Source organism: Marmota monax, unplaced genomic scaffold (assembly GCF_021218885.2).
Source record: "Marmota monax isolate L192 unplaced genomic scaffold, Marmota_monax_Labrador192_F-V1.1 WCK01_AAM20220418_F8-fsc00069, whole genome shotgun sequence".
NCBI lineage: Eukaryota > Metazoa > Chordata > Mammalia > Rodentia > Sciuridae > Marmota > Marmota monax.
In genome coordinates this window covers 3671711-3695803 of record NW_026695243.1, presented here as the reverse complement: position 1 = coordinate 3695803, position 24093 = coordinate 3671711, and the positions used below count along the sequence as shown (strand labels likewise).

The 24093-nt window shown below is 48.8% G+C and overlaps 1 protein-coding gene across 1 annotated transcript in view; it reads right to left on the bottom strand.

Annotated features, from left to right (window-relative positions):
* Positions 1-24093, bottom strand: part of Gabbr2 (gamma-aminobutyric acid type B receptor subunit 2) — a 356168-nt gene that overhangs the window by 139628 nt on the left and 192447 nt on the right. The window contains exons 5-7 of the mRNA XM_046457483.1: positions 19051-19116; positions 13211-13411; positions 465-701 (exon numbers count right to left, since the gene is read on the bottom strand). Of these exons, the coding sequence (XP_046313439.1) occupies positions 465-701; positions 13211-13411; positions 19051-19116 (504 nt within the window). The remainder of the gene's footprint in view (positions 1-464; positions 702-13210; positions 13412-19050; positions 19117-24093) is intronic.

The following is a 24093-nucleotide window of genomic DNA, read 5'->3' as shown; positions in this document are numbered from 1 at the left end:
CACTCCTCAGATAAAAAACTGGAGGCCCAGATCCAATTGCTTACACAAGTATTAGCAAGTTGTTACGCGCCATAGCTAATCTTTCTAAGCACCTTGCAAAACAGATCCTATTCCCGTTTTATGAATGAAACTTCAATAGTTCGAAGAGGATGGCTTGTAAGGGAAGACCCAGGACTTGAACCTGCCTTTGCCAGAGCTCCTGCTCCCCACCCCACCTCGTGGCAAAAGGCACCTGCCCAGGTAACGTCTACTCTCTCTGTCCTTTCTCACTCACCTGTGATGACAGGCGGTTCCGGGTGTGTCAGCGAGCACAGCAGTCCTGCCCCTCCGTCCAACACCCGGCAACCCCGTGGCCCACAGAGAGGACAGGTTACACACCAGAAGGTGGGTGATGGCCCCTCCTCCAGCCTTGCCTGTCCCCCAAGGACACTAAGGAAAACAGAGCACAGAGGCGCGGGACTGACCGTGACCCCGAAGAAGTTGGTCTCGTTCATGGCGTTGAGGATGATCCTGCCCAGCGTGTGGTCCGTGTAGTTGAAGTCCTGGATCCGCTGGTGCCGGCTGCTGGCGTGCAGCGTCTCCATGGCCCTCTGCAGCGTCTTGGCGATCACCCAAATGCCGTCGTAGGCATAGCCGTGGAACTTGCTGGGCCCCACACCCGAGCGCTTGTTGTTGTACTCCCTCTCGTACTGCTGCGGAGTCTGGAAAGACAGGGGTGGGTCAGGCGTTACAGCAGGGACATCAGCACTCAGGTGCCTCCTCTGCACCCAGCATGGTCACCTCCCTGAATCCTCACAAGCACCTCAGGAGATGGATGCCACCGTTCTTCCCATTTTACAGATGAGAAAACTGATTCAGAGCAAGGGGTTGGCACAGGGCACAGAGGTAGGGAGGGACAGGGCTGTTCCACCTCCTGTCCTTCACCCACTGGAGTGAAGCTCTGTGAGGACCAAACGCATCACCAGGACCCCACACATGCCTGTGTAGACCCTTGGCCTCAGTTTCTCTGTTTACAAAATAAAGGGGCATACCTGTTTACACTTAATCCCAAATATCAAAGGTGATATCCCACTGTGTATCAATGTATCCATTTCCTTGCACCCTTGACAGTAAGTATTTTAATTTTAAAAATCATTGACAGAAAAAAAATTAATTTTAATTTGCATTTCTCCTATTAATAACAAGAGTGAGCACCTTTCAAATACTGACCAGTAGTTTATTTCTTAATTAAATTTCTTCCCTATGCCATATTGCTATGGTGATAGTTAACATCTTTTAATGGTTTGTTTTAGTGCGTCTTGCTATCTTTCCATCTTTTATTACTTGGCTATATTTTCTTTGATTTAAAAAAGTGATTTAGGTCCATTTCTGGTTGTTAATTCGGCTATCAGCTATTTTAAAGGTATTGAAAAATTACTTGGCTATTTAGTTTATTAATTAATTGCCTTAAGTATGGAAGAAATGTGGTACTTTGTCTCTGGCCTCTGGATTTTGTTCCTATGAGCTTTCTCTGATGGACACAAAGGTATCTGAGGGTGGGGGTGGTGTCTTTCGGTCAGTTTACCATCACTACAACAAAATACCTGAGATAATCAAATTAAAAAGAGAAAAGAATTATTTTGGCTCACAGTTTTGGAGGTTTCAGTCCATGATTGGCTGGCCCCATTGTTTTGGCCTCCTATGGTGAGGAGTGCATGGTGGAGCAAAACCTCTCATATCACCAGCCAAGAATGAAGAGAAAGAGGAAAGGGTAGAGCCTCACTCTCCCCTTCTAGGGTATGCCCTAAATTAACCTGAGGACCTTCCACTAGGCCTCACAGTTCCACCACCCCTCTCAGGACCACCCCAGAGACTGAGCCTTTAATACACAGGCCTTTGGGGGACTCTTATTCAAACCACAGCAGTGACCATTTTGAATTCTATTTGTTCAACCTAGTGACCATATTTACTTGATCCTTCTAGACAGTCCCAACCAGACCACGGTCCTCCAGTGTCCTTCAAGTTTTCCATGATCCTCTAACCTTGCCCATATGGTCTCTCTAGGAGGTAACTAATTACAATTTTTGAAACTCTCTTGGTGTCGTTTTGTGTGTGTTTGTGTGTGTCTATGTGTACAACAAGGGGGCCCATATCCTATTGTTAATTAGCCCCTATCTTTTTACATGTGCCACTTATAAATCTATTTCTTTTCTACCTTACAAAACTGTTCTTCCTTGGGACAAGGAGCAGGAGCAGGGCCAAGAACAACAGGAATATGGCTATTGACCACATTTCTGAGTAGAGTCCTTGGAATGGAACACAGGTGTAGCTGGGCTGAAAGGTGACCTTATTCTTGCTGTGCTTGCTACCACCTTATATCCCAGCCATTCATCACTGTTCCTAGGTGATGCCAACCCAGTCTCCCTTGGGCCAAGCAATGACAGCAGAAGAAACGTAATTGTCGGAGAAAACAGTAATAGTTGTTCCTAAAGCAAGCCTCCAATTATTCAGGGCAGAAGAATTTCTTCAGTTGTAAACTTGACACTGAATGTTGATTAATTGTTCATCCTTTGGGGTCAAGTTTATTGTGCGGTATAAAAGTTTCTGAGAAACTAACTTTATATAGACAGTCCCCCTTACTGACAAGTTGTGCTCCAGCATATTTTTGAAAGACAGTTGTTAAAACTTGGAACATATTTCCCCACAGAAACTAGGTTATAAATAGTGGTTAGGTTCCCAGGCTAGCCCACACAAGCTTGCTAGCCCACGATGTGACTAAACTTTAAGGGTCTGTCGTTCCAACAGAACCTAGCCTGTTCCCGTTCCTGGGAACAAGAGAGAGGAAGACAAGGACACACCCTTCTCAATAGCTTCAGCTGCACCCCTAGGGCCACAACTGTCTGAACTCTAGCCCAGCACGGATGGGATGTCTGAGTCACAGCTTTGGTGGGAAGGAGCACCAGGGCATGTTTAGCTACTGGCTCCCACACTACAGTTAGCCAATCCCTCGGGGAGCTCATTGGAAATGCAGATTCTGGGGCCATATTTTGTTTCATTATGTTGATAAGTGAATTGCACATCTGTATTTTTTTTTTAAATTTCAGGTTTCAAGTATATACAAAATGATGACCACTGAGTCCCTCCTGCAATATGATTCTTGGACCCTCACAATAGAAACTTCTAGATGTTTGTTGAGTCCCTCCTTAGCCTCTTCAGGGTTGGGAAGCTCATTATTTCTTCAGAATGAGCTTTTGCCTAAGAATGCCTGATGGCAATGAGAATGTTCTTCCAGGGGCAGAACCGACACCTGCCTCCCTGACTTGGGTTCCATGTGCTACGACTTCCTATGGAGCCACAGGAAGGCATCTGCTCCCTCCAATGCACATCAGCCCCACAGAGAGCTGAAGCCAAGGATGTTCTCACCCCACCCCAAGGTGGAGTTCTCCTGGCTCAGTAATCTCAGTTTAGACTCTACCACGACTGGGATGAAACAGCAAAGCTTCCATCAAGAGCATTTAACGCAACAGAAAAAGATATGAAAATAGTTTTTAAAGGCCTCAGAAATTTACCAGGACAGTCAGGGGAAGGGTCAACATTCTGGAGAGAAGGGAAATACTTTGAGGTGGGTCAGATATTGTTGCAGAGGGACTTGCTGCTTAGTTAGTAGGAAGCGCACTACAGAGACAGAAAACACTGAACCAGGGCTTCCAGAGGCCCTTGGAAGGGGACTCCAAAACTGTAGTGCAGGGATACCAACACAGTCAGACTTGCAGGGCCAAGGACCTAGAGGAAGGAACTGTAGAGAAGGAAGTCTTGCATTTTGAGTGGCATTTTTAGTTCAACAAGTTGATAACTAAGCTGAATAAAGCAAGGGGCTAAGAAGCCAGTCAAAGAGGGTGAAGGAAACAAGCAGAACTGTTCGGAAATTCCACAGTATTGGGAAGACAAAATTTAGAGTACTAGGCCAGTAAAGACCCCAGGACTTCAGTTGAAAACACTAAGGATCACACACTAGGAATAAGGGCAAATCAAAACAGACCAGGCCTATGAAAACTAAAACTGAACCTGGAATCATTTAAATTCCTGATTGAATTAAGAATTCAACTGCCAGCTTGAAGAGAAATAAATATTCACTAGAAAGATAACACCAGTAGCGACTACAATTTTCTTATATAATGCATTTAACTAAACTTTACCAGGTATACCAGAAGACAAGACCAGATGACATTTAATTTTTTTAAAAAGGAAAAAAACAAATAAACAGGTAATTAGAAATGAACACATGGGTGATCCAAATCTTGAAGTTATTATACATGAACTTTAAAATATCAAGGTTTATATATTCAAGAAAATACATTAAAAGATGCAGAACATCACCAGAGAATTGAAAGCTACAAAAAGAAGAGAGAGAGAGAGAGAGAGAGAGAGAGAGAGAGAGAGAGAGAGAGAGAGAAAGAGAATGGAAATTCTAAAAATAAAAAAATACAATAACTGAAATAAAGAACTCAATAGATGGGCAAAGCAACATGTCTTAGTGGACTGAAGTTATTTAGGGGTAAATATTCAGACTGAAGCACAGGGAGGATATAAGAAATGAGTATTCGAGATGCATAGATTGTATTGAAAATGTATAATATGTACAATTTTCATCTTGGAAGGTAAGAAAAGGGAATAGAAAGAAGCAATATTTAAAGGGATACCATTTTAGAATTTCCCCAAACACACACCAATCCACAGATGCAGGAAGTTCTATGAACTTCTGTGAATTTCAATGAAAATAAACACAAATCTCACTTCAGCACAGCATAAAAAAACCTGTCAAAGATCAAAGCAAAAGAAAAGTCTTGAAAGAAACTAGAGAGGAAAAAAAGATGCATTACTTTCAAAAGAGCCAAAATAAGCCTGACAGCTGATTTAAGAGAAGCAATGGAAGCCAGGAGACAATGGAATGACACCTCAAAGTGCTGAAAAAAAATAACAATCTAGAAGCTACACCTGGATTTTAAATTCTCAAGATCAAAGGTGAAATAAAATATCAGAAAACTATGAATTGAGAGAATTTGTCTCTCACAATAAAAGAAGAACCAAGAGGAGTCCTTCAGACAGAAAGATAGGATCACAAATAGAACAGAAATGCAGGAATGAATGAGAAGTAATGAAAAGTAATAAAAGATATAATGGAAAGATATAAAGAAGCAATAGAAAATGTGAATAAATGAAAAAATGATATCAGGGCTAAGAACATCCAAGAAAATCCTAAAGAAGAAGAACAAAAATTATAATGTCAGGCATCCTGTTTTATTACAAAACTCCAGTAATCAAGACAGTACAGTATTTGTTAGAAGATAGACAGAGCCAATGGAAGATAACTCAAAGTCCAGAGCAGATCCACACTCTATATTGTCATTTGAGTGACACCATAGCATGGGTAGAGGGGTGGGGGATAATGGCCCCTTTCAATAAATGGTCCTGAATTAATTGAATGTCCATGAGGGAACAAAATGAATCTTGGTCTTATTTCAGGCCATATATAAATTCAATTTCATGTAGATTCCATATATAAATGTGAAAGATATAATAAAACTTCTAAAACACAGTGCATGAAAATATCTTCATGAGCTTTGGGTGGGCAAAAATCCTTTAACAAGACATAAATAAACAGAAGCTGAATGAATTGAGTTACCTGAAAATTAAGAAATTTTATGCATTGAAATTAATCAATAGATTGAAAAGACAAACCACAGGATGGGAGAAGAGAAAGGCAATACAAAGAACCACTCAAGGATCCATATTGAGAATATAAAAGAATTTCTACATTCAGGGCCACCTGAGTTGAAAAACAAAAATGACAAACCAATAGGAAGCAGGCAGAGAATCCAATAAGAAAAATAGGCAAAAGACCAGAACAGGGAATTAGAGAGGGTATCAAAATGACCCTTAAAGTTACGAAAAGATGCCCAACTTCATTAGTTATCAGAGAAATGCAAATTCAAACTAAAACAAGATACTGCTGCACACCCACCAGGAGGGCTAAAATTAAAAGGTGACATCACCGAGCGCGGGTGAGCATGAGAACCAACTGGAAGTCTCTCTCACTGCAGGTGGGTGTGTACGTTGGTCCAACCACTTTAGAAAGCTGTTGGCAGTGTCTGCTGGAGCCGAACATATGCTCACCCTGTGACTCAGACACCCCACCCCGAAGGGTGCACCTGATAGTAAGGCATGCAGGAATAGTCATCAAAATACACCAGCTACCTAGAAATAAATCAAATAGAACATGTGCAGGAATTCTACACAGAAAATTACAAAACATTTCTGGGAGCGATTAAAGAAGACCTAAGTAAATGCAGGGATATACAAAATTCATGGATTGGAAGACTGTATTACCAAGATGCCAGTTTTCCCTAAATCGATCTACAGATTCAGTAAAATTCCAATAAAAACTAGAGCAGGATGGTGTGTGGTACATAAATTGGCAACTGGATTAAGAAACAGACAGAGATGTAAGAATAGCCAAGGCAATCTTTAAACTAGGAAAGTGAAGGTGTTGGAGTGGAAAAAAAATCAGACAAACAAATGGAAGGGAAATGAAGTTTAGAAATAAAACCAAATATCTGGATGTGGAGGTGGTGCACACCTATAATACCAGCAACTTGGGAGGCTGAGAAAGGAGGATCACAAGTTCAAAGCCAGTTTTAGCAACTTTGCGAGGCCGTAAGCAATTCAGCGAGACTCTATCTCTAAATAAAAAATAAAAAGAGCTGAGAATGTGGCTTGGTGGTTTTAAAGAAACAGAACCAATATACAATCATGTAATTTATGATAGAGGTGATATGGTGGCACTCTGTGGGAAAGGGGGACTTTCAATCAACAATGCTGGGTCCATTAGCCATATGAAAAAGAAAAAAATCTTGATCATTACCTCACAATAAAGCTTCAAAAAGACAAAGTAGGAAAATATTATCATGGCCTTGGGAGAGTTGCTATTAAAATAAAGAATTTTTGTTCATTAAAACCCCCCATTTATAGGACTTCTAGGACCTGGAGGCAATGGAGATTGCATTTAAATAAACCTTTCCAAAGCTCCTAGACTATATTAAATAGCTTTTAAAAAAAAAGCTATAAAAATTCTATACCAAATTTTACCCTGGCCAATAATTGAAGACAGAGAATTCTAAAATAAAATAAAATAACTGAGCTCAAAAAGAAAAGTGAGCAAACATAACTGAAAGCAGACCAAGAAAGGTGTGGCAGAGACAGAAGATGGGAGCCATTTAAAAGAACTAGAAAATGACCAGAACAACAAATCCACTCTCAATCTGAAGACACTACAGAAAGCATCTGGACAGGTTTCAGAACATGTACTACAGGAAAGGGACTTCAAAGCACTTGTATTCATCTAGAGATGTATAGAACTGTTAGTAGCAGCACCCATGTGGTATCTCCAGACTCAGAAACTCCAATGTTGACCCATGGCAGGATGGGTAAATTGTATTACATTCACACAGTGGAATACTATACAGCAGTGCAAATGAAAAGGTATCTGCATCTCACTAAAATAATAAAAAGGGGAAGGCTCAAAGGACTTTGTTTATTTCAAGTTCAACAGCAGGTGTCTGTGTAGTGAAGGAAGCCAGAATAACAGCTGCCACTGGTGGTGGGTGCCAACAGGCACAGGGCATAAGGAGAGCTTCTGGGTTAATAGTCTTATTCTTTTTCTTGACTTGTGTGGTGGTCATGTGGATAGTGTTATATTAAGAAAAAAGAATCTAAAAAATAAAAATAATCATAATACCTCCAGCTGATATGGGCTACAAACTCTTCATCAATCCTTTCTCCTACTGCTGGGCTCTTTCCTTGATGAAGAAAGAAAACTAAAATTTACTGAACACTGACTGTGGGTTTGACACGTGGTAAGATACTTCCTACTGTATAACCTTCTCGACTTCTTACAAATCTGAGAAAGAGGTGTTACTGCCCCAGTTTTACAGAGAAGCAAAAGCAGAGCCTAAATGACTTGTCCAACACCATTGTGCCATTCTCAGGTTCATCTGCATGTAGCAATAAACATATGATCAGTGACTTCAGTCAGTGTCTTTCCTTTCATGTAAAAGTTGTCCATAGGCAGGCAGAGCAGGGCTGCTGTGACAGCTCCACAGTGTAACCAGAGACTCAGGCTCCCATCTGTTTCACAGCTCCAGAATGAAGTTTCCTTCTCAAGGTCACCTCATGGTCCAAGGTGGCTGCTAGAACTCCAGCAATCCCATCTACTACATTCTAGCCAGCATAAAAGTGAAGGAAAGAAAGGAGCCAGGTCCTATCTTAAAGGACGCTTTCTAGAAGTCTCATATTTCTACTTTGTCAGGCTTAGAATCCTGGCCACATCTAGCATGGGAGTCTGAGAAATATACATTGTCAGTGGCTTGGCAATATATCCAGTTAAGATTGAATTGAGTTATTGAGGTGGAAGGCAGGAAGACAGGTATGGATGTTGGGGTAGACAACCAGCCATCTGCCTGCCAGCTGGAGTGTGGAAGAGCTAAGATTCCAATCTAGCCAGTGGATCCTCCATAGGCCACCAACACCACCCCCACACCCCCAGCCTGTGTCCCTCGGCCATCTTGTTTCCCAGAAAGTGAACACCCAGGGAAGCAGGCAGGGCAAGAGCCCCAGGGGAGGGCGGCAGGGCACTCTGAGGCTGGACTCCTTCATGGTACCTCCCCTCCCCCACCCCAGAGCCTTGAGCTTCCCTAAAGCTGTCAGTGCTTGCTCTCAGTGCTTGGTCTCAGTGCTTGGTCTCAGTGCTTCCGTGGCAGAGGTGAGGGATGGAAGCCTTCCTGGGTCAGGGTCCTGGGGTAGAGGGCCAGCTGGGCTGTTGGACACTCCATTGTGCTGGGCATGGGAGGTTCTCGCCAGAAGCCATCACAGACTCCTCCAGAGAAGGAGGCTTGGCTGGAGGCCGGTACTGGGAGACAGATGTCCTCCCTGGGGAGGCTGGGCCACCTCAGGGCTAGCAGGTCAGGGCTGCAGATGTCCACAATAGAAACTTAAGGGCACTTTGAAACCTGAGATGGGACACTGGAAACTGCCAATGCCACTTTGCAGGAACTTTGTAGGAACAGCGATTGGGACCCTCCTCCAAGACCGAGCTGGACGTCACAGCCCAGAGCCAGTGCCCAGGGGTTGTCCTCGGGAGGCCACGGGGCCGAGACCAAGCTCTGCAGGTACTCGGGTGCGCACTGTCCCCAAGATGGAAACCGAGCAGGACGCTCCTGTGTTCCCATGACCTTGTCATTCTTCTGCCGACCAACACACATCTGGTGCCAGTAAGCAGCCAGGGACGGGCTGAGGCCAGACGGACACCTGGAGGAGGCCCTGGAGGCTGCATCCTGGAGCACCCCTCTGTCACCTGCTCCTGTGACTTTCTTCCAGGGAGTCCTGGGTCCTAGGTGACACCTAGGTCCAGGTGACACCACTGCTGTGTCCTGCAGCTGTGTTTGTCACCATACTGCATTTCCAGAGCCAGGGAGCTGAGCTGCCAGGACCCAGGAACCACCTGACCCAAGCCTCACACTTGCAGTTGAAGAGACGGAGGCCCAGCATGGAGGCCCAGGGCAGGGTGGGACCAGCAGAGGCCCTGGAATAACAGGTATGAGGATGTCCTGATCACCAGGTCCACAGGTCCCAAGAGGCCACTTCCCAGCAGAGGTCCACTGAGGGGACATGGGCCATGTCATGGCCTTGCAGATGGGAGAGGACGCCGAGTCAGGACTCAAGAGCCCTGGCTTCAGGATTTGCCCCTGGCCTGCCATGTGAGCGCAGGTCAGGTTTCTGGGGCTGCCAGCAAATTTCCCCAAACTGGAAAAACACGGGAAGTGTGTTTGTTCACAGAGGCCACAAGTCCAAAACCAGAGGCCGGAAGTCCACGCCAGGCGTTGGCAGGGCTGCTCCCCCAGGCTCCTGGGGAGTCTACGGCTTCTCTCCTAGCCCCAAGGCCACTGCGGACCCCAGGTCCAGGGTCCGCCTCCTGCGAGGCATCTCCTCTGCCAGCCTCCCAACCTGCTCACACAGGGACACATGTCAGTGGACTTGGGGCCCCTGGGGAGTCCAGGAACCCAGCTCCACGGCCTTAAGCTAACCACATCTGCAAACCGTCCCTTCCCTGTCACAGTCCCCGGGCCCCAGGTAGGACGCACTGTGACCTCGGTGCATCCCTTCCCTCCTGCCCTAAGCTTCCCCATTTGTGAACCGGAAGCCAGGCAGCAGGTCACAGTCTACAAGCCTTTGCTTGTCCTCGTGTACACTACTGGGTCCAAAACACGCATCCATCCAGCCACCCATGCCCAGCTGACCTGGCCCCCAGCAGTCGTGTGCAGAGAAAAAATGAACTTGGAGAAACATTTCTCAACTCCAGAACTTTCTTTGGTTATATGACACTCTGACAGCTGGCCGAGGAAGCAGGCTCCTGGCCAGATCACAAACAGGAACACTTCAATCCATTTGGGACCACGTTCCTTCAGAAGGGGGTGTTCCACAAGAGCAAGCACAGCTAGGAGTGGGTCAGGGCTTGAAAAATACAACCTGTGCAGGGCAGGACCAGGGTGAAGCAAATGAAGCACACCTTCAAGTACGAAATTTAAGGGGGAACCAAAAAAAAAAAAGCCTCAGGAATCAGAATAAAAACACTTAATGCCATATTTTTAATCACATTTTTTTGTACTAATTTTGATTATTTTTAAAAGCACAGAATATGCGTGCACAAACACACACACACACACACACACACACACACACACCCCAGGGATTGAACTCAGGAGCACTCAACTATTGAGCCACATCTCCAGCCCTATTTTGTATTTTTAAATTCAGGGACAGTTTGTGTACAAGCAGTGACTTGAAAAATCGCACTCTGTATGTGTGATATGAAATGAACTGCATTCTGCCATCATATAAAACAAATTAGAATAAATAAATAATTAAAATAAAAATTTAGAGACAGGGTCTCACTGAGTTGCTTAGCGCCTTGCTTTTGCTGAGGCTGGCTTTGAACTCGTGATCCTGCTGCCTCAGCCTCCAGAGCCACTGTGCCCAGCTTAACACATATTTTTTAAAACCTTGATTACTGAGGTTTCTGACACCTCTTCAGATTTTGCCCTGAGGCCCCACACCACAACTTTAAGTCCCCTGGAAGGGCTGAGGCCGTTGGGTTTGCAGGAGGGATGCCCCGAGAATGATGCTCACTACCGCCAAAGCTGGACCAAAAGACCGGCAGGGCCAGAGTGGTCCGCGGAGTCTCCCAGAGGGGAGAGAGCAGTCAAGGAGGAAGCAGTCAGTCCTCTGCCGCTGGTGCATCTAGGTCTGGTGACACCTGACTGGAGATCTCCAGGAGCAGCTGGGACTCCCGACTACAGGGCCACGGAGGCCGCAGGCTTTTCTCCACTGTCCTGTCACTCGGGACGTCAGAGGAAATGCCAGCTCCGCTTCAGCAGCTGCAGGGACAAGTACTGGCCCCCTCACTTGCAGAGCACTCCTGACCGCCCTGCCCCACCCTTGGGGCCCCCTACGTGGGTCCCCTATGGCTCTGGGGTGAGGCAACAGCCCTGAGGTCCTTGTGCATGGGATGGTGCAGGACAGAGGCTGGCCTCCTCCCCAGCCCCAGTGAAGAAATGAGAGTCGGGGTGTGGGGGTGTGGGGGTGGGGGTGTTGTTCCAAATGACAAAACATCTCCAGAAAACACCCGAGGAATGATCCCCCAAGGGGCGCTTCTGAGCTGGGCTCCTGCCCCTGCGGGGCTCCGCCCTTCCTGAGATCCAGGCTCCCAAATGGCACCCCAGGTGCCTGGGGCCACCCCTGCTGTGCTCCCTGGGTCTCAGGGGAGCCACCCAAACCTTTGATCTTCCTCCGTCTCACACTCTTTGCTTTTTATCATACTTTGATTTTGCTGGGTTTTTTTCCCTTAGTTTTTGTATTTTCCTCATATTTTGTACTATTTTTAGATTAAAATATAGGGTATTCCCAGACCCAAGTGCCTTAATAAATTGCCAACATTGACGCCCTTAAAAAATAACATTTACCAAAATGAGTTATATCTGTTCATTATTTAACATCTCAATTTTTTTTTATGTACACATTGATTGTGGTCTGAAAATATTTCTTTCGGTGTTTTCCAACCAGGAGCCAACATGATCTAAAGAGTTGTTTACAAAAATGTGTCCTAATGATTTGCTATTTTTTGACAAACCAATAAATCATTTGTGTAGAGTTGTCTTTGATTGAGATTAAATAATGAAAGAAGCTAAATATGTATATAAGGAAGGTTTTTCTGGAAATGCAATCGGGTCTGCAGGAACCCTGGGTCTGGGTCACAACACAGAGGAAATGGAAGAGCCCTGTGTCCTGCTGTCCAGACCCAGCTGAAGGTCAGAAGTGACAAGGGGTGCTCCACTCACCAGGACCATCACCCTGAGTTTTGGTGACAGGCACACTGGTGGAGAATGGCGTCCTTCTGAAATGCCATCACAGATACCATCTTCCCAGGTCCTGGCACAGCCTCGCCAGATAAGCAGGACAGGGCTGGTGACCTCCAGGGACAGCACGAGGGCCTGAGCACCTCGGCACCTTCCCAAGGCCCTGCCCAGCTGGGACAGCACCGTGTGCCAGCACCACGCTGGCCACCTGTGCAATTGCTCTGCCAAGCCCACAGCCCACTGACCCCTTATCCCCACCTTGAGGGTGTGACAGAGACTCAGAGAACCCAAGCTCAAGGTCATTCTGCGGGTAAGTGATGAAGCTGAGTTCCGACCCACTTGGCCGGTTCATAGCACCCAAAGTCCGCTGGAGGGTCTTTCCTCTCCTTACAGAGAGCACCAATAAGATGAGGCATCAGTTAGATAAGAGATGACAGTCCAGGCCAGAGCAGCAGGGAGTGACACTCTGGCTGGGCCTTTTAGGCCCTGAGGTCAGTGTGGTGAAGGTCAGGTACGCCATCTCTTACCTGTACACCATGCTAGGTATCTACAGAGCAGCAACTCAATTCCCACAGCTTCCTAGAGCCCAGTGACTATCCCTGACTGAATTATAGGTACGTGAAGCTCAGAGAGCTCCAGTGATTTGCTCAAAGTCACACAGCAACACCTAGGGCAATATTGGTGCATCTTCCACCAACATTATCAGGCAAGATGGTCAAAAAAGATGGGCCTGGGGGCTAAGGTGGACGAGTCAAGGCACTGACCTTTCCTGAGATGGTCTTGATCTGTTTGGAGCTCAGGGGTTCGAAGTCCACACCGATGTAGCCTTCCATGGCGGCGAGTAGATTCTTCCGGACGCAGCGGGAGGAGTTGGCCTCCATGTGCACCTGCTCCCACCAGGAAGGCTCGTACCAGCCAGGGATGATCCACTGATACTTGCTGCCGTACATGTTCTCCTCGAAGGCCTGCAACAGAGGGAGGCTATGAAGGCACTGAGCGTCAAGCATCTGTCCAGGGCCCAGAGGATTTATTAATTTTTCTATCATTGTTCATTTTCAATTTTTCCATCTAGGTTCTTTCAAAGTACCTAGGATAATTTACATGCATAATAAAATAATGAATAAAAAATGAAATGAATAATGAATAAAAATGAAAACATAAGGGCTGAGTAAAATACAAACTATAATAAGTCTGCAGGAGGTAAAGGGAACCACACACGAACAAGCAAATCAAGGGTTCCAACCCAATACATGATTTAGCTGCATATTACATCATGAGCTTCCTGAAGGACCAAGAGAAAAGGGTAATAAAATTATTTATTATGTAGCTGTCATTACCAATAATTAAAAAAGATCAGCTTTTTGGAAAAACAGTGTTTTCTAGTCTTTAGCTCCAAACATGCCTCATATGGAGGACTCTGTCAATAGCCAGCATGGCATCAACACCATTTCTATAACAGATTTCATAAAAGCTGTTATTTTTTTATAGATCTTTATTAAAAGCTGAGGTCATACCTCAAAACATAACCCCAGGGAAGCAATTTTCAAGGGGCCAAGATACTTAATCTGGGTGGACAGTTTATTTACCATGGTATTTGGCAAAGTGAGAAGTATCTCTGAATCTCTACCGGCAGCCTGATGTGCATAAATTGACATCCTAAACCCAGGTCTCTTTCATGTGTATGCATGACACACATCTGCTGTGACTGTCATTCACATTTACTCTGGGAGGCAGTTGGGGCAGGGTTTATCATTCTCACTCTAGAGAGGAAGAAACTGAAAATAAGAAAGGGAAATTAACTTTTCCAAGGTCACACAGCTAGGGAGGAAAGTCTGTCTGGGGACCTAGCTCTGCCTGCTGTGAGACCTCAGGGCCACACTGCCTGCTTCCCAATTAAACAAAAAGGCTTCGGAATGCTCCGATGCACCTCTATTTGGCTTTAATTCTTACTGCAATTATCACATACTAAAGGAAAAGCACCCTTGGATAGCTTTGGTGCACGCAGAAAAATCCTTCGTTAGGAAGGCATGCTCCACCGGGGTTCAGAATAAATTTCTCGGTATGGATCCCGTCCTCAGGGATGGAGATGCCCAGAAGGGATTTCAGAGCAGCTTGGTGGATGGAGATGCCCAGGCGCTACCTCAATGCACAGGCGTTGAAACTTGAACATTCTGCGACCCTTCAGGCCTTTGCAGGATGACACCTACAGTAGAAGGTCGTGTGGGAAACATTTGTGTCCCACCCTGCTATCCCTTGGCCTAGATCAGGGTCGGGTGAAGCTGGAAGACCTGGGGAGAGCAGCTGGGGAGGTAGATGAGGCTCTGGGACTCTAGCTGTGCTCAGAGGCTGCAGGAGGCCAGGCGCTCAGTGCTCCCTCTCCTCCCCACGTCCTGGGAGGTGCCGGCTCTAAATCTCCCTTATCTTGCATTGAGAGGTAGCGCAGGCCTGTGATCTCAGCAACTCCAAAGGCTGAGGCAGGAAGATTGCAAGTTGGAGGCAAGCCTCCAACTTGGGGAGACTCTGGCTCAAAAAATAAAAAGGACTAAGAAATCATCCAGTCACAGAAGAATAGAATTCAACATCCACTTTTGAAGTATCCCACTTTTCTCAGCAAAACAAAACAGATAACCTCTTTGGAAGCGTTCTTGTTCTTGCAGGAGTGTTAGGAAGGTGTGTTGGCTGAGCTATAGGTGCACAGCGAGGACCTGAAGGGATCCTCCGTTCACACGCCGGAGCAGCTTTTCCTCGCTGATGGAGGACAACACCCGCGAGAGAACTGCACCCAGCAAGGGCTTTGGGAGCACAGTGGGGCTCTCAGTGCCAGTTCTGTGACCTGCCAGTCTCCTCTTGAGTTTTCCAGAAAACAGAAGCTCGATTTATGTAAATGACAACATGTTTTGCTTTAAACATTATTTTTGATGAATCTAAAACCTTTTCCAGCATAGCTTCTGACCTTCTGGGGGAAAAAAAAAGAGAGAGAGAGAGAGAGAGTCCAGCCAGCAGCACAGGCTCCCCGCCACAGGCCAGCCAGGTGATTCCCGCAGCAGCTGCTAGGCTGGCCTCCTCATCCCAACTCTGTGCAGAATGCAGAGCAGATCCCACCTCCCTGGGGTGGTTAAGAGATAAGTGAGATAAGATGTGCCAAGCCTGCAAAAGTTCGCTCAGGAACATTCCGCTGCTCCTTGTCACCCCTTCCCGCTCTTTTGGCTGGCAGTTCTTTTCCTGCACTCCTCTAGGCCACGCACAGTGATGCTCTCAGGCTCACAGAGGACGGCTCCAAATGCCCCAGATGACGGTGCTTGGATCCACTGGCCTCCAACCTACCCATGCCTGGTCACAGGAGCTGAGATAGCTCCACACAGGACCTCTGAGGGGGGCTGGGAGCTGGGGGATCATGTCTGCTGGGTCTCCAGTACTTAGCCCAGTGCCCTGTATACAGGAGGCACTCAATAAGCGGTTGTGTCATGACTGATGTATTGTACTTCCCATTTCTGCAGCTGCCTGGGCTTTCATTTTCTCTGACAGTGGTAGACAGTTGGTGTCAGGGTCTGAGATTGTGGAATGGACCCGGTGTGTGATAGATGGCCCTGAGCTCACGTTCTCCAGCCCCATGAACAGCACTGGTACTTATTAGCTGCACACATTAACCATGATGTGCATTTTTTAAAAACAAAATCCATTTCCTTTTTTTATTAGGGTTTCTTTTGTCTCCTCCCCTCCCCTGCAAGAGGACATTTCCCAGGTGGGGGTGCAGCTCAGTGGTAGAGCGCTTGCCTAGCAGATGTGAGAAACTGGGTTCGATTCTCAGCACCACATATAAATGAATCAAATAAAGGTCTATTGACGGCTAAAAAAACGTTTAAAAAATAATTTTTAAAAAGGAGGAACATTTCCTTTTCTGTTAAGATTCCCAACAACAGTAGCAAGGAACCCTTCACATGGGCCAAGCAGTTTTAGCTGGGATGAGGCTCCTACTTTTAAATGAAGCCACCACCCAATGATGCACCCAGCAAGGAGCACTGCTTCTATCCTAGAGATGAGGCAGCTGGGGACCAGAGAGTTAAAGTGACCTGCCTAAGGACACACAGCTGGCAATGCTAAAGTCAGAACCTGGATCAGAGTGCTGCAGAACTTAGCCGAGACCACCCAGGATGGAGAAGACCAAAGCCACACTGCTGCTGGCCCTGTGCTGCAGCCAAGATGAATACGTGGCCACAGGGCTATAAATAGGCCTTGCATTCGCCTTCTGCCCTCCCACTGAGTGGCAGTTCCAATCTCAAGAGCCCAGCAACGGCTGCGAGGTCTGCAAGGCAGCATCTGGATGGTGAAGCCGCGGTGGCATCCGTCTGGTCAGGACAGGAAGGCTCTTGAGGGGGTCTCTGCTCTGAGCAGCCCCTCCCTCCTCAACACCTCCTTCTCCATGGACCAACACGTGGGCTTGCACCAGATCAGAAGCCCTCCCGGACGCTCCTGGGGAGCTGCAGCGGGAAGACTCCGGGCCAAGTCCAGCCAGAGCGCAGGGCGGAGTGGGCGAGGGCAGCGAGCCCCTGTGCGTGTGGGAGGCAGACCGTCAGGCCATCTGTCCCAGAGCAGAAGCCGCGACTACAGAAAGCAAAATCGTCCCCGCAGGTGCGCAACGTGAGGTCGTAGGATGGCGGCCCGGCTTCAATCTGAACAGAGCAGCGGTTCTGCCGGTCTCCATCCGGATCCCGCCTGCGTGTGGCGCATGGCGCCACACCGTCCTGGGTCATTTTTATTTACTGTTATTCTTTTTCCTGGAGTTACTTCTCTTCTTCATTTGACCAGCATCAACTAGCGCAGCACGCGAGCTTCTTGCAAGGTCTGGGGGTCCCCAAGGGTAAGACTCAGTTCCCCTTCCAAAGTGCTCTCCAAATTGGGACTTCGTTTTCCTTTCCAAAATGGGTCCTTGGTGTCAAGGGCAAGGTGTAAAGGGTTTGGGATGAAATTATTAAATGTCTGTGCTCCGTATTTCCAGCTGTTCTTGTTTCCCTCCTCTGATTTCACTGTGGAAAGGCCCCTCTCTATCCTCATTGGTTCACCGGATGCTCCAGATGTCATGGAGCCCATCAGCAAGTGCACCAGCCAGCCAGACGCTCCATCTTCACACCCGAGACCCCCATGGCGAAACAGGCAAACAAGGGCACTGGTCTTTACCAAGCACCCGCCAAGCTTAGGGCTGTGCAGAGGGTGTTTGTAATCCCAGGTGACCATGACCGCAGCCACAGCTCTGTTCTTGTTCCTGGTCCCCTTTTGGTCCCTTTCTTTCCTGAAATGGGGCACCAGGGTGGGCAGGACACTCCAGGCCAAGTCCCCAGCAGACAGCAGGGTGAGGGTGATGGGGGGGTGTGACAGCTTCATCCTGGTGTGCATAAGTCTGAGGTCACCTTGGTCCTTTGGAAGTTGTGGTCACACTGGTGACCCCTGTCATAGACCCTGGGGTCAGCTGAGACCACCCCAGAGGCCCCTTCTGGGGTCAGCATACACTGTTCCTCAGCTGGGCCTTGAACTTCAGCCAGCCCGGTTGTTCTAATGTAACTCATATCAGAACCATTAGATTTCATTTTCCTGGAGTTGATCAAACATTCCAGCCTATTCTGGTTCTTTGCACCCTGGCTCTGTCACCCAGTGCATTTCATGACCTCTACGATTCCTACAAGCCTGCTCTTTACAACCGCCTCCAAGCTGCTCACACAGAGGTGAAAGAGAACAGGTCTGTGGCCATCACCAGGGACTACACCTAGAACACCTTCCGTCAGAGGAGGCTCTTAGGCACAGAGTGCTCCCTAGCTGGCCCTCATCCTGTTGGCTTTTCTCCTGACCCAGGTGGAGGAGGGGAGCTGGGAATCAAAAACGGAAACAGGCTTCCTTCCTGGGTAACTAAGGTAGAATATCATACAGAGAGATGTTCTTTTTTTTTAGATCAGATTGGGCACCAGGTGAGCAGAGACTGAAGCTTGGCTTGGCCACGAGTTGGCTGGAGCTGTTGGACAAGCCCTCCACCTCTCTGGGACTCTATTTCCTTCTCTGTAAAACGGGACAACTGTAGCTGCTTCACGTAGTTTTTTTTCTTTGTGTTTGAATTATTTTTGTATTAAAACAATAGCTTTTATTAAAGTATAATCGACATGCAATTAGACTTCACGTGGTTTTGAAGATTAAATGAGGTAAGGTCTAAGAGGGACCTGGTCACTTGTCACACACCAGCCAACCATAAAGGATTTGAGGTGAGACAATGAAGGACTGATGGTCTGTCCTGGACTTAGCTCTGAGCCCTGCTTGCAGGACCAGGCAGGCTGAGTCACTCACACCTGTGCAGACAGCTGGGCCTCCCCGTGCAGGACACAGAGCAGGCCCAGCAAAGCGCAGCCAGGCTGAAAGCTGGGAAGGGGATGAATGGCTTCGGCAGGGGGCACTGATGCTTCAGGCTGGGAGATGTGGGCAGGGCTCTGAGCCTGGGGGGCTCCCTGAAAAGAGGAAGCATCAGTGAGCACCAGGCTTCAGCTCCCTGTCTCTAGTCCTGTGACAGTCCTCGCCCCAGCTGTGACACCCAGTGGGGACACAAGGGCTTGGTCACTTTACTTACACAACAGAACACTTTTGCTGCCATATTCTGGTCAAACTGGCCAAGGATGATCCGCACATCATTGCCCTGTAAAGAGAAGGACACACATGTGAGAGCCAGCGGGTGACAGGCATGGCCCAGGGCTTAAGGCCACAGGCAGGACACATTCCTATGCCCCAGGCAGCACCCCCATCCCTCCCAGCCTGGTCCCCAGCTCCTGCAGGAATCCTCCCTGGTCTGGGGCAGCCAGGGGCAGGACTGCATCCAAAGCAGACGACTCTGAAGAGCCTGGGGTACAGGCCATGCGTGGAGGGTGCTTCCTCCCTTCCACACAGGGAAACTGAGGCCAGAGGAGGGGAAAACACAAGACTCCAGTCAATCACACTCCCCCAGTGTGTTCTAGACTTTTCTATCTTCTCAACAACCAACCAGCCCCTCAGGGCACTCTTAGAGCCCCCAGAGGTTCCTGGTTAGAGGTCCCAGAGGCTCTCCATGATTGTTCAAATCTCAGCTCCTTTTCCTGTCCCAGCTTCAGTTTCCTCACCCAGAAGAGGGGGGATAATGGTAGAACTTACCTGACAGGATTGCTGGGAGGACTGAGTGAGATAACAACCCTCATGATGTGTTTACCACATAGCAAGTGCCCATAGGGACTGGAAAGCCTTAGTATTTGAGAATTTTCCCCAGCCCACCTTCATTTCTAAGGTAAATCTGTACTTGGAAGCTCCATAAATGGGACACTAGTGATCTCAATGTGGTTAACAGGTGCATACTGTACAACAACCCTTGTAACTCATTCACTCAACAAACATGTAACAAGTGGCTGCCTGAGGGTCCCTCCTGGGTCAAGGTAATGGGTCCTACATCACTTTCTGGGGACTGGGATGCAGCATAGGCCCTGACCCATAGAGAATAGGCCAAAGAAAGATGGGCTGGGCATGAGGCCCGGCCTCCACTCAGCAGCCAGGAGGACCAGCAGCCAAGAGGCCCAGTCCAACAGGAGATGTCATTCTCCTGCGGGTCTCTACCCCCCCACCCCCAGCAGGCCTCAGGCCCTTTGATGCACCAAGAAGGGAAACATGCCTTTAAAGATCAGTTTTTAGCATCTTTCGAAATTGGAAAGTGCTGACTAGGAAGCCATCTTACTCATCGTGTGCTTGTGCAAAATAAAAAAGGCCTGCATTCTAAAACCATCCTTCGTTTGCAAGCAAGAACGGAAAGAGAGAGAGAGGGGAAAAAAAAAAACTCGCTCTGAAAGGACTTTAAAGGATCGTTAACAGAGCAGTTGAAGGAAAGCAGGCCTTTGTCTGCAATGCTATAAAAAGTTCCAAGCTGCTTCCGATCATGGACAGACTCCCAGGCACACTGCTTGTTGGTTGAAATCTTCTGGCCTTTCTTGCTGCTAATAGTATCCGTCCATCCAGCCAGCCAGCCCGCCCAATATTTAATGAGCATCTACTTTGTGCCAAGCCCTGTGTTGCTCAACATGGTATGGTAGAAAGAGCTTATTAGAATTCAGAGTCAAGAGAGATCTGGGCTCAAATCCCAGCTCCGCCACTAACTAGCTGCACACCCTTGGTCCTGATCACCTGGAGCCGCAGTTTCATCTCAGAAGCAGGGATGGTCCTTCCTGACATGCTGGTGTAGGAGGCATGATAATGACATCTCAGCTCCTCCCTAAATGCTGTTGTTCTTCTGAGAGCTCTTTCTTCCCCCAGCTCTCCCTGGGCAGCCTCATTCATGACCCTAGCCACAAATGCCCTATCTGTTCTGTGAACTCTCAAATCTCAGTCCCCAGCCCAGACTCTTGTTCAGCTGCCCTGGGACACCTTGGGATCCTCCCAGCGCCTCCAGCACATGCCTGAAGCTGAACTCATGATCCCTCCCGGCAAGCCCCTTCCTCTCCTCTATTTTCCATCTCTGGGAACCGTACTGCCACTCACCCGAGTTGGGACCCTGAGAGTCACCTGAGATTCACTTTTCTTCACCTCCAAAGCCAGAACCTTCACCAAGGCCTGGTGTTTCTGTCTGCTCACTATCTTCAGAATCAGCTCTGTCCCCCAGCCCTGATGCCCTCCCTGGTTTAGTCATGGTCCTTCCTTCTTTCCTTTGTGGACAGCTGGACCTCACCTTTGGTCCTGCCCAGCCACCCAGTTTCACAGGGCAGATGTAGGAGTCATGCCTAGATCCAAATCTGACTATGAAATCTTTTTATGGCTCCCGAAGTTTACAGATCAAACTTGGAGCTCAGGATTCTTTACCACGTGACTCCTGCCCACTTCTCCCTCACATTTCTCACTCCTCTTCAAGGCAGTAAAAATGAACTACCAGCAGTTTCCCCCAAAATGCCTGCAATTCATCCATCCATTCATTCCTATTCTGTCTCCTCCTTCTTTCTGTAAGCTCAACCATTCAGTGACTTTCCTCCCCCCAACATGCTCTGCCTGCATGGCTGCTCCCCACCCTGCCTGCCTCCCCTCGAGCTCCCCTACTCTGAGAAGCTGTCTCTGTCCCATTGGGCTTGGATGCCATTTCCTCCTCTGTGGGCCAGGGGCACCCATGCTTCTCTCCATCACATTTCCCTCTGAGACCAAGGGGACTCATCTCTGGTCCCCAGCTCCCAGCATACGACATGACACCCATGTCACTAAATATGCATCAAATGCAAGGTGCAGTGAGGAGTGCCATGTGCAGCATGGAATGCCATCCTTGTCTCCACGGGTCACTCAGGGGGCGGGGGGCTTTATTGTTGCTGCACTAGTATCCTGCTGGTCCCAGGTCCTGGGACTGACTGGGCTCACCATGTCCACTTCTCAAATGAACCGAGGGACCCGTATCTTCATGGCTGACTGTCTGACCACCTGCTGACAAATAACCAGCTCTGTCACTCGAGGACCATTTAGAATCTCTGCTGCCATGACAACCATGTTGCAAAGACCACCTGGTTCTACGCGCCAGGCTGTTAGGTATGCATAGGGCCCAAGGGATCACCCCTCTAGCAAGCGCCTTCCCAGAGAAGCCAAAGGCTTTCTCCAAAGCTGAACTGCATCCCAAGTCCAGGCTCTTACTTTGTTGACCCGGCCCTCAGAGGTCCTGAGGCCAGACGGTGCCTGAGGTAGGAAGCTGTTCAAACCCTCTCTGTTTCTGTAGGGCAAGTGGTGGGACCCAGATGCTGCCAAACCTGAGAGGGAGGAGGGGCCTGAGTGGCAGGAGGGGCCTGAGAGGGAGGAGAGGTCTGAGTGCGAGGAGGGGCCTGTGAGGGAGGAGGGGTCTGGGTGGAAGGAGGGGCCTGGGTGGGAGGGGGGCCTGTGAGGGAGGAGGAGCCTGAGAGAGAGGAGAGGCCTGTGAGGGAGGAGGGGCCTGTGAGGGAGGAGGGGCCTGAGAGGGAAGAGGGACCTGTGAGGGAGGAGGGGTCTGAGTGGAAGGAAGGGCCTGAGAGGGAGGAGGGGTCTGTGAGGGAGGAGGGGCCTGTGAGGAAAGAGGGGTCTGAGAGGGAAGAGGGCCCTGAGTGGAAGGAGAGGCCTGAGTGGAAGGAGGGGCCTGAGAAGGAGGAGGGGCCTGAGAGGGAGGAGGGGCCTGTGAGGGAGGAGGGGTCTGAGTGGAAGGAAGGGCCTGAGAGGGAGGAGGGGTCTGAGAGGGAAGAGGGACCTGTGAGGGAGGAGGGGTCTGAGTGGAAGGAAGGGCCTGAGAGGGAGGAGGGGTCTGTGAGGGAGGAGGGGCCTGTGAGGGAGGAGGGGTCTGAGTGGAAGGAAGGGCCTGAGAGGGAGGAGGGGTCTGTGAGGGAGGAGGGGCCTGTGAGGGAGGAGGGGCCTGAGAGCTAGGAGGGTACTTTGAGGGAGGAGGGCCCTGTGAGGGAGGAGGGGCCTGTGAGGGAGGAGGGGTCTGTGAGGGAGGAGGGGCCTGAGAGCTAGGAGGGTACTTTGAGGGAGGAGGGGCCTGTGAGGGAAGAGGGCCCTGTGAGGGAGGAGGGGCCTGAGTGGGAGGAGGGGCCTGAGAGCTAGGAAGGTACTTTGAGGGAGGAGGGCCCTGTGAGGGAGGAGGCTCCCAGTGCAGAGTGAGCCTGGGATCCAAGAGGGGTAGTGGGCAAAGCAGGATAAGAGCAATCAGATCCTGGGGGGACCTTTTTAGAGCAGTATGAAGAGTTCAGGATACCCAGACATGGATGTGTGCATCCTGGGGCAAGAGGAGGTGTCTGAGAGTGGGGAAGCACTCTGGAACTTGTGAGAAGCAACTTATGAGAAGATGTGGGGTGGGGAAAAGAATTTAGGGAATAGCCATAGTTTTTACAAACATATGTGTGCGCAGAAGTTCCACGTCACACTTTTCACTGTTGACTAGCTTGTATCTTTCCCTGAAAGTCCAGAGAGTGGAAAGAGAAACTTGGGGTCAGCCATGGTCCCTGACTCTGGCCAAAAAGCCCACCTACCTGGCAGGGCAAGCACAAGTTCACTCTCCCAACAAAGCCCAGGGCAGTTTAAGGAGTTCTGGGGGTGGGGAGGGGAGGCAGGAAGTCCTGAGGATGGTTCACAGAGCAGGGCTCTGCTGGGACAGACAGGGGACTTGCCTGGGGCAGGGTATGGAAACTTCTAGGCCTTCATGGACTTGGTTCTGCAGAGGCAACGAAGGCAGATGACTGGGTGAGACAGATGACAACTCCTTCCCAGATGTTTGATCTTGATAGACCAGGGACACGACCTCTGTTCACACCCAAAAAGGGGGCAAGATTGGAAGGAAACAGTGGTGGGGGTGGGGCCTGGAGACAGGGAGGGATGCCCTGCCCCAGACCTCCCACGAAAGAAGGGCAGGACTTGTGAGGCAGAACGGTCCATTGAGTTCTCTCTGGAGAGGAGACCAAGGTGGCCCATACCTCCAGTTGGTGTCCTTTCCTCTTTAATGGCTCCTTCTCATTCATTGTCTGGAGCTCCCTTCATCTCTAGGATGCTTACAGGGACCTAAAATATTCTCTCTCTTTCTCTCTCTCACATACACAGAAAGGAAGACCCAAGTAAGCACGTGTGTGTGGGGAGAATTCCAGAGTCTTTCTGGCTGGTGTGTTAAGCAGTC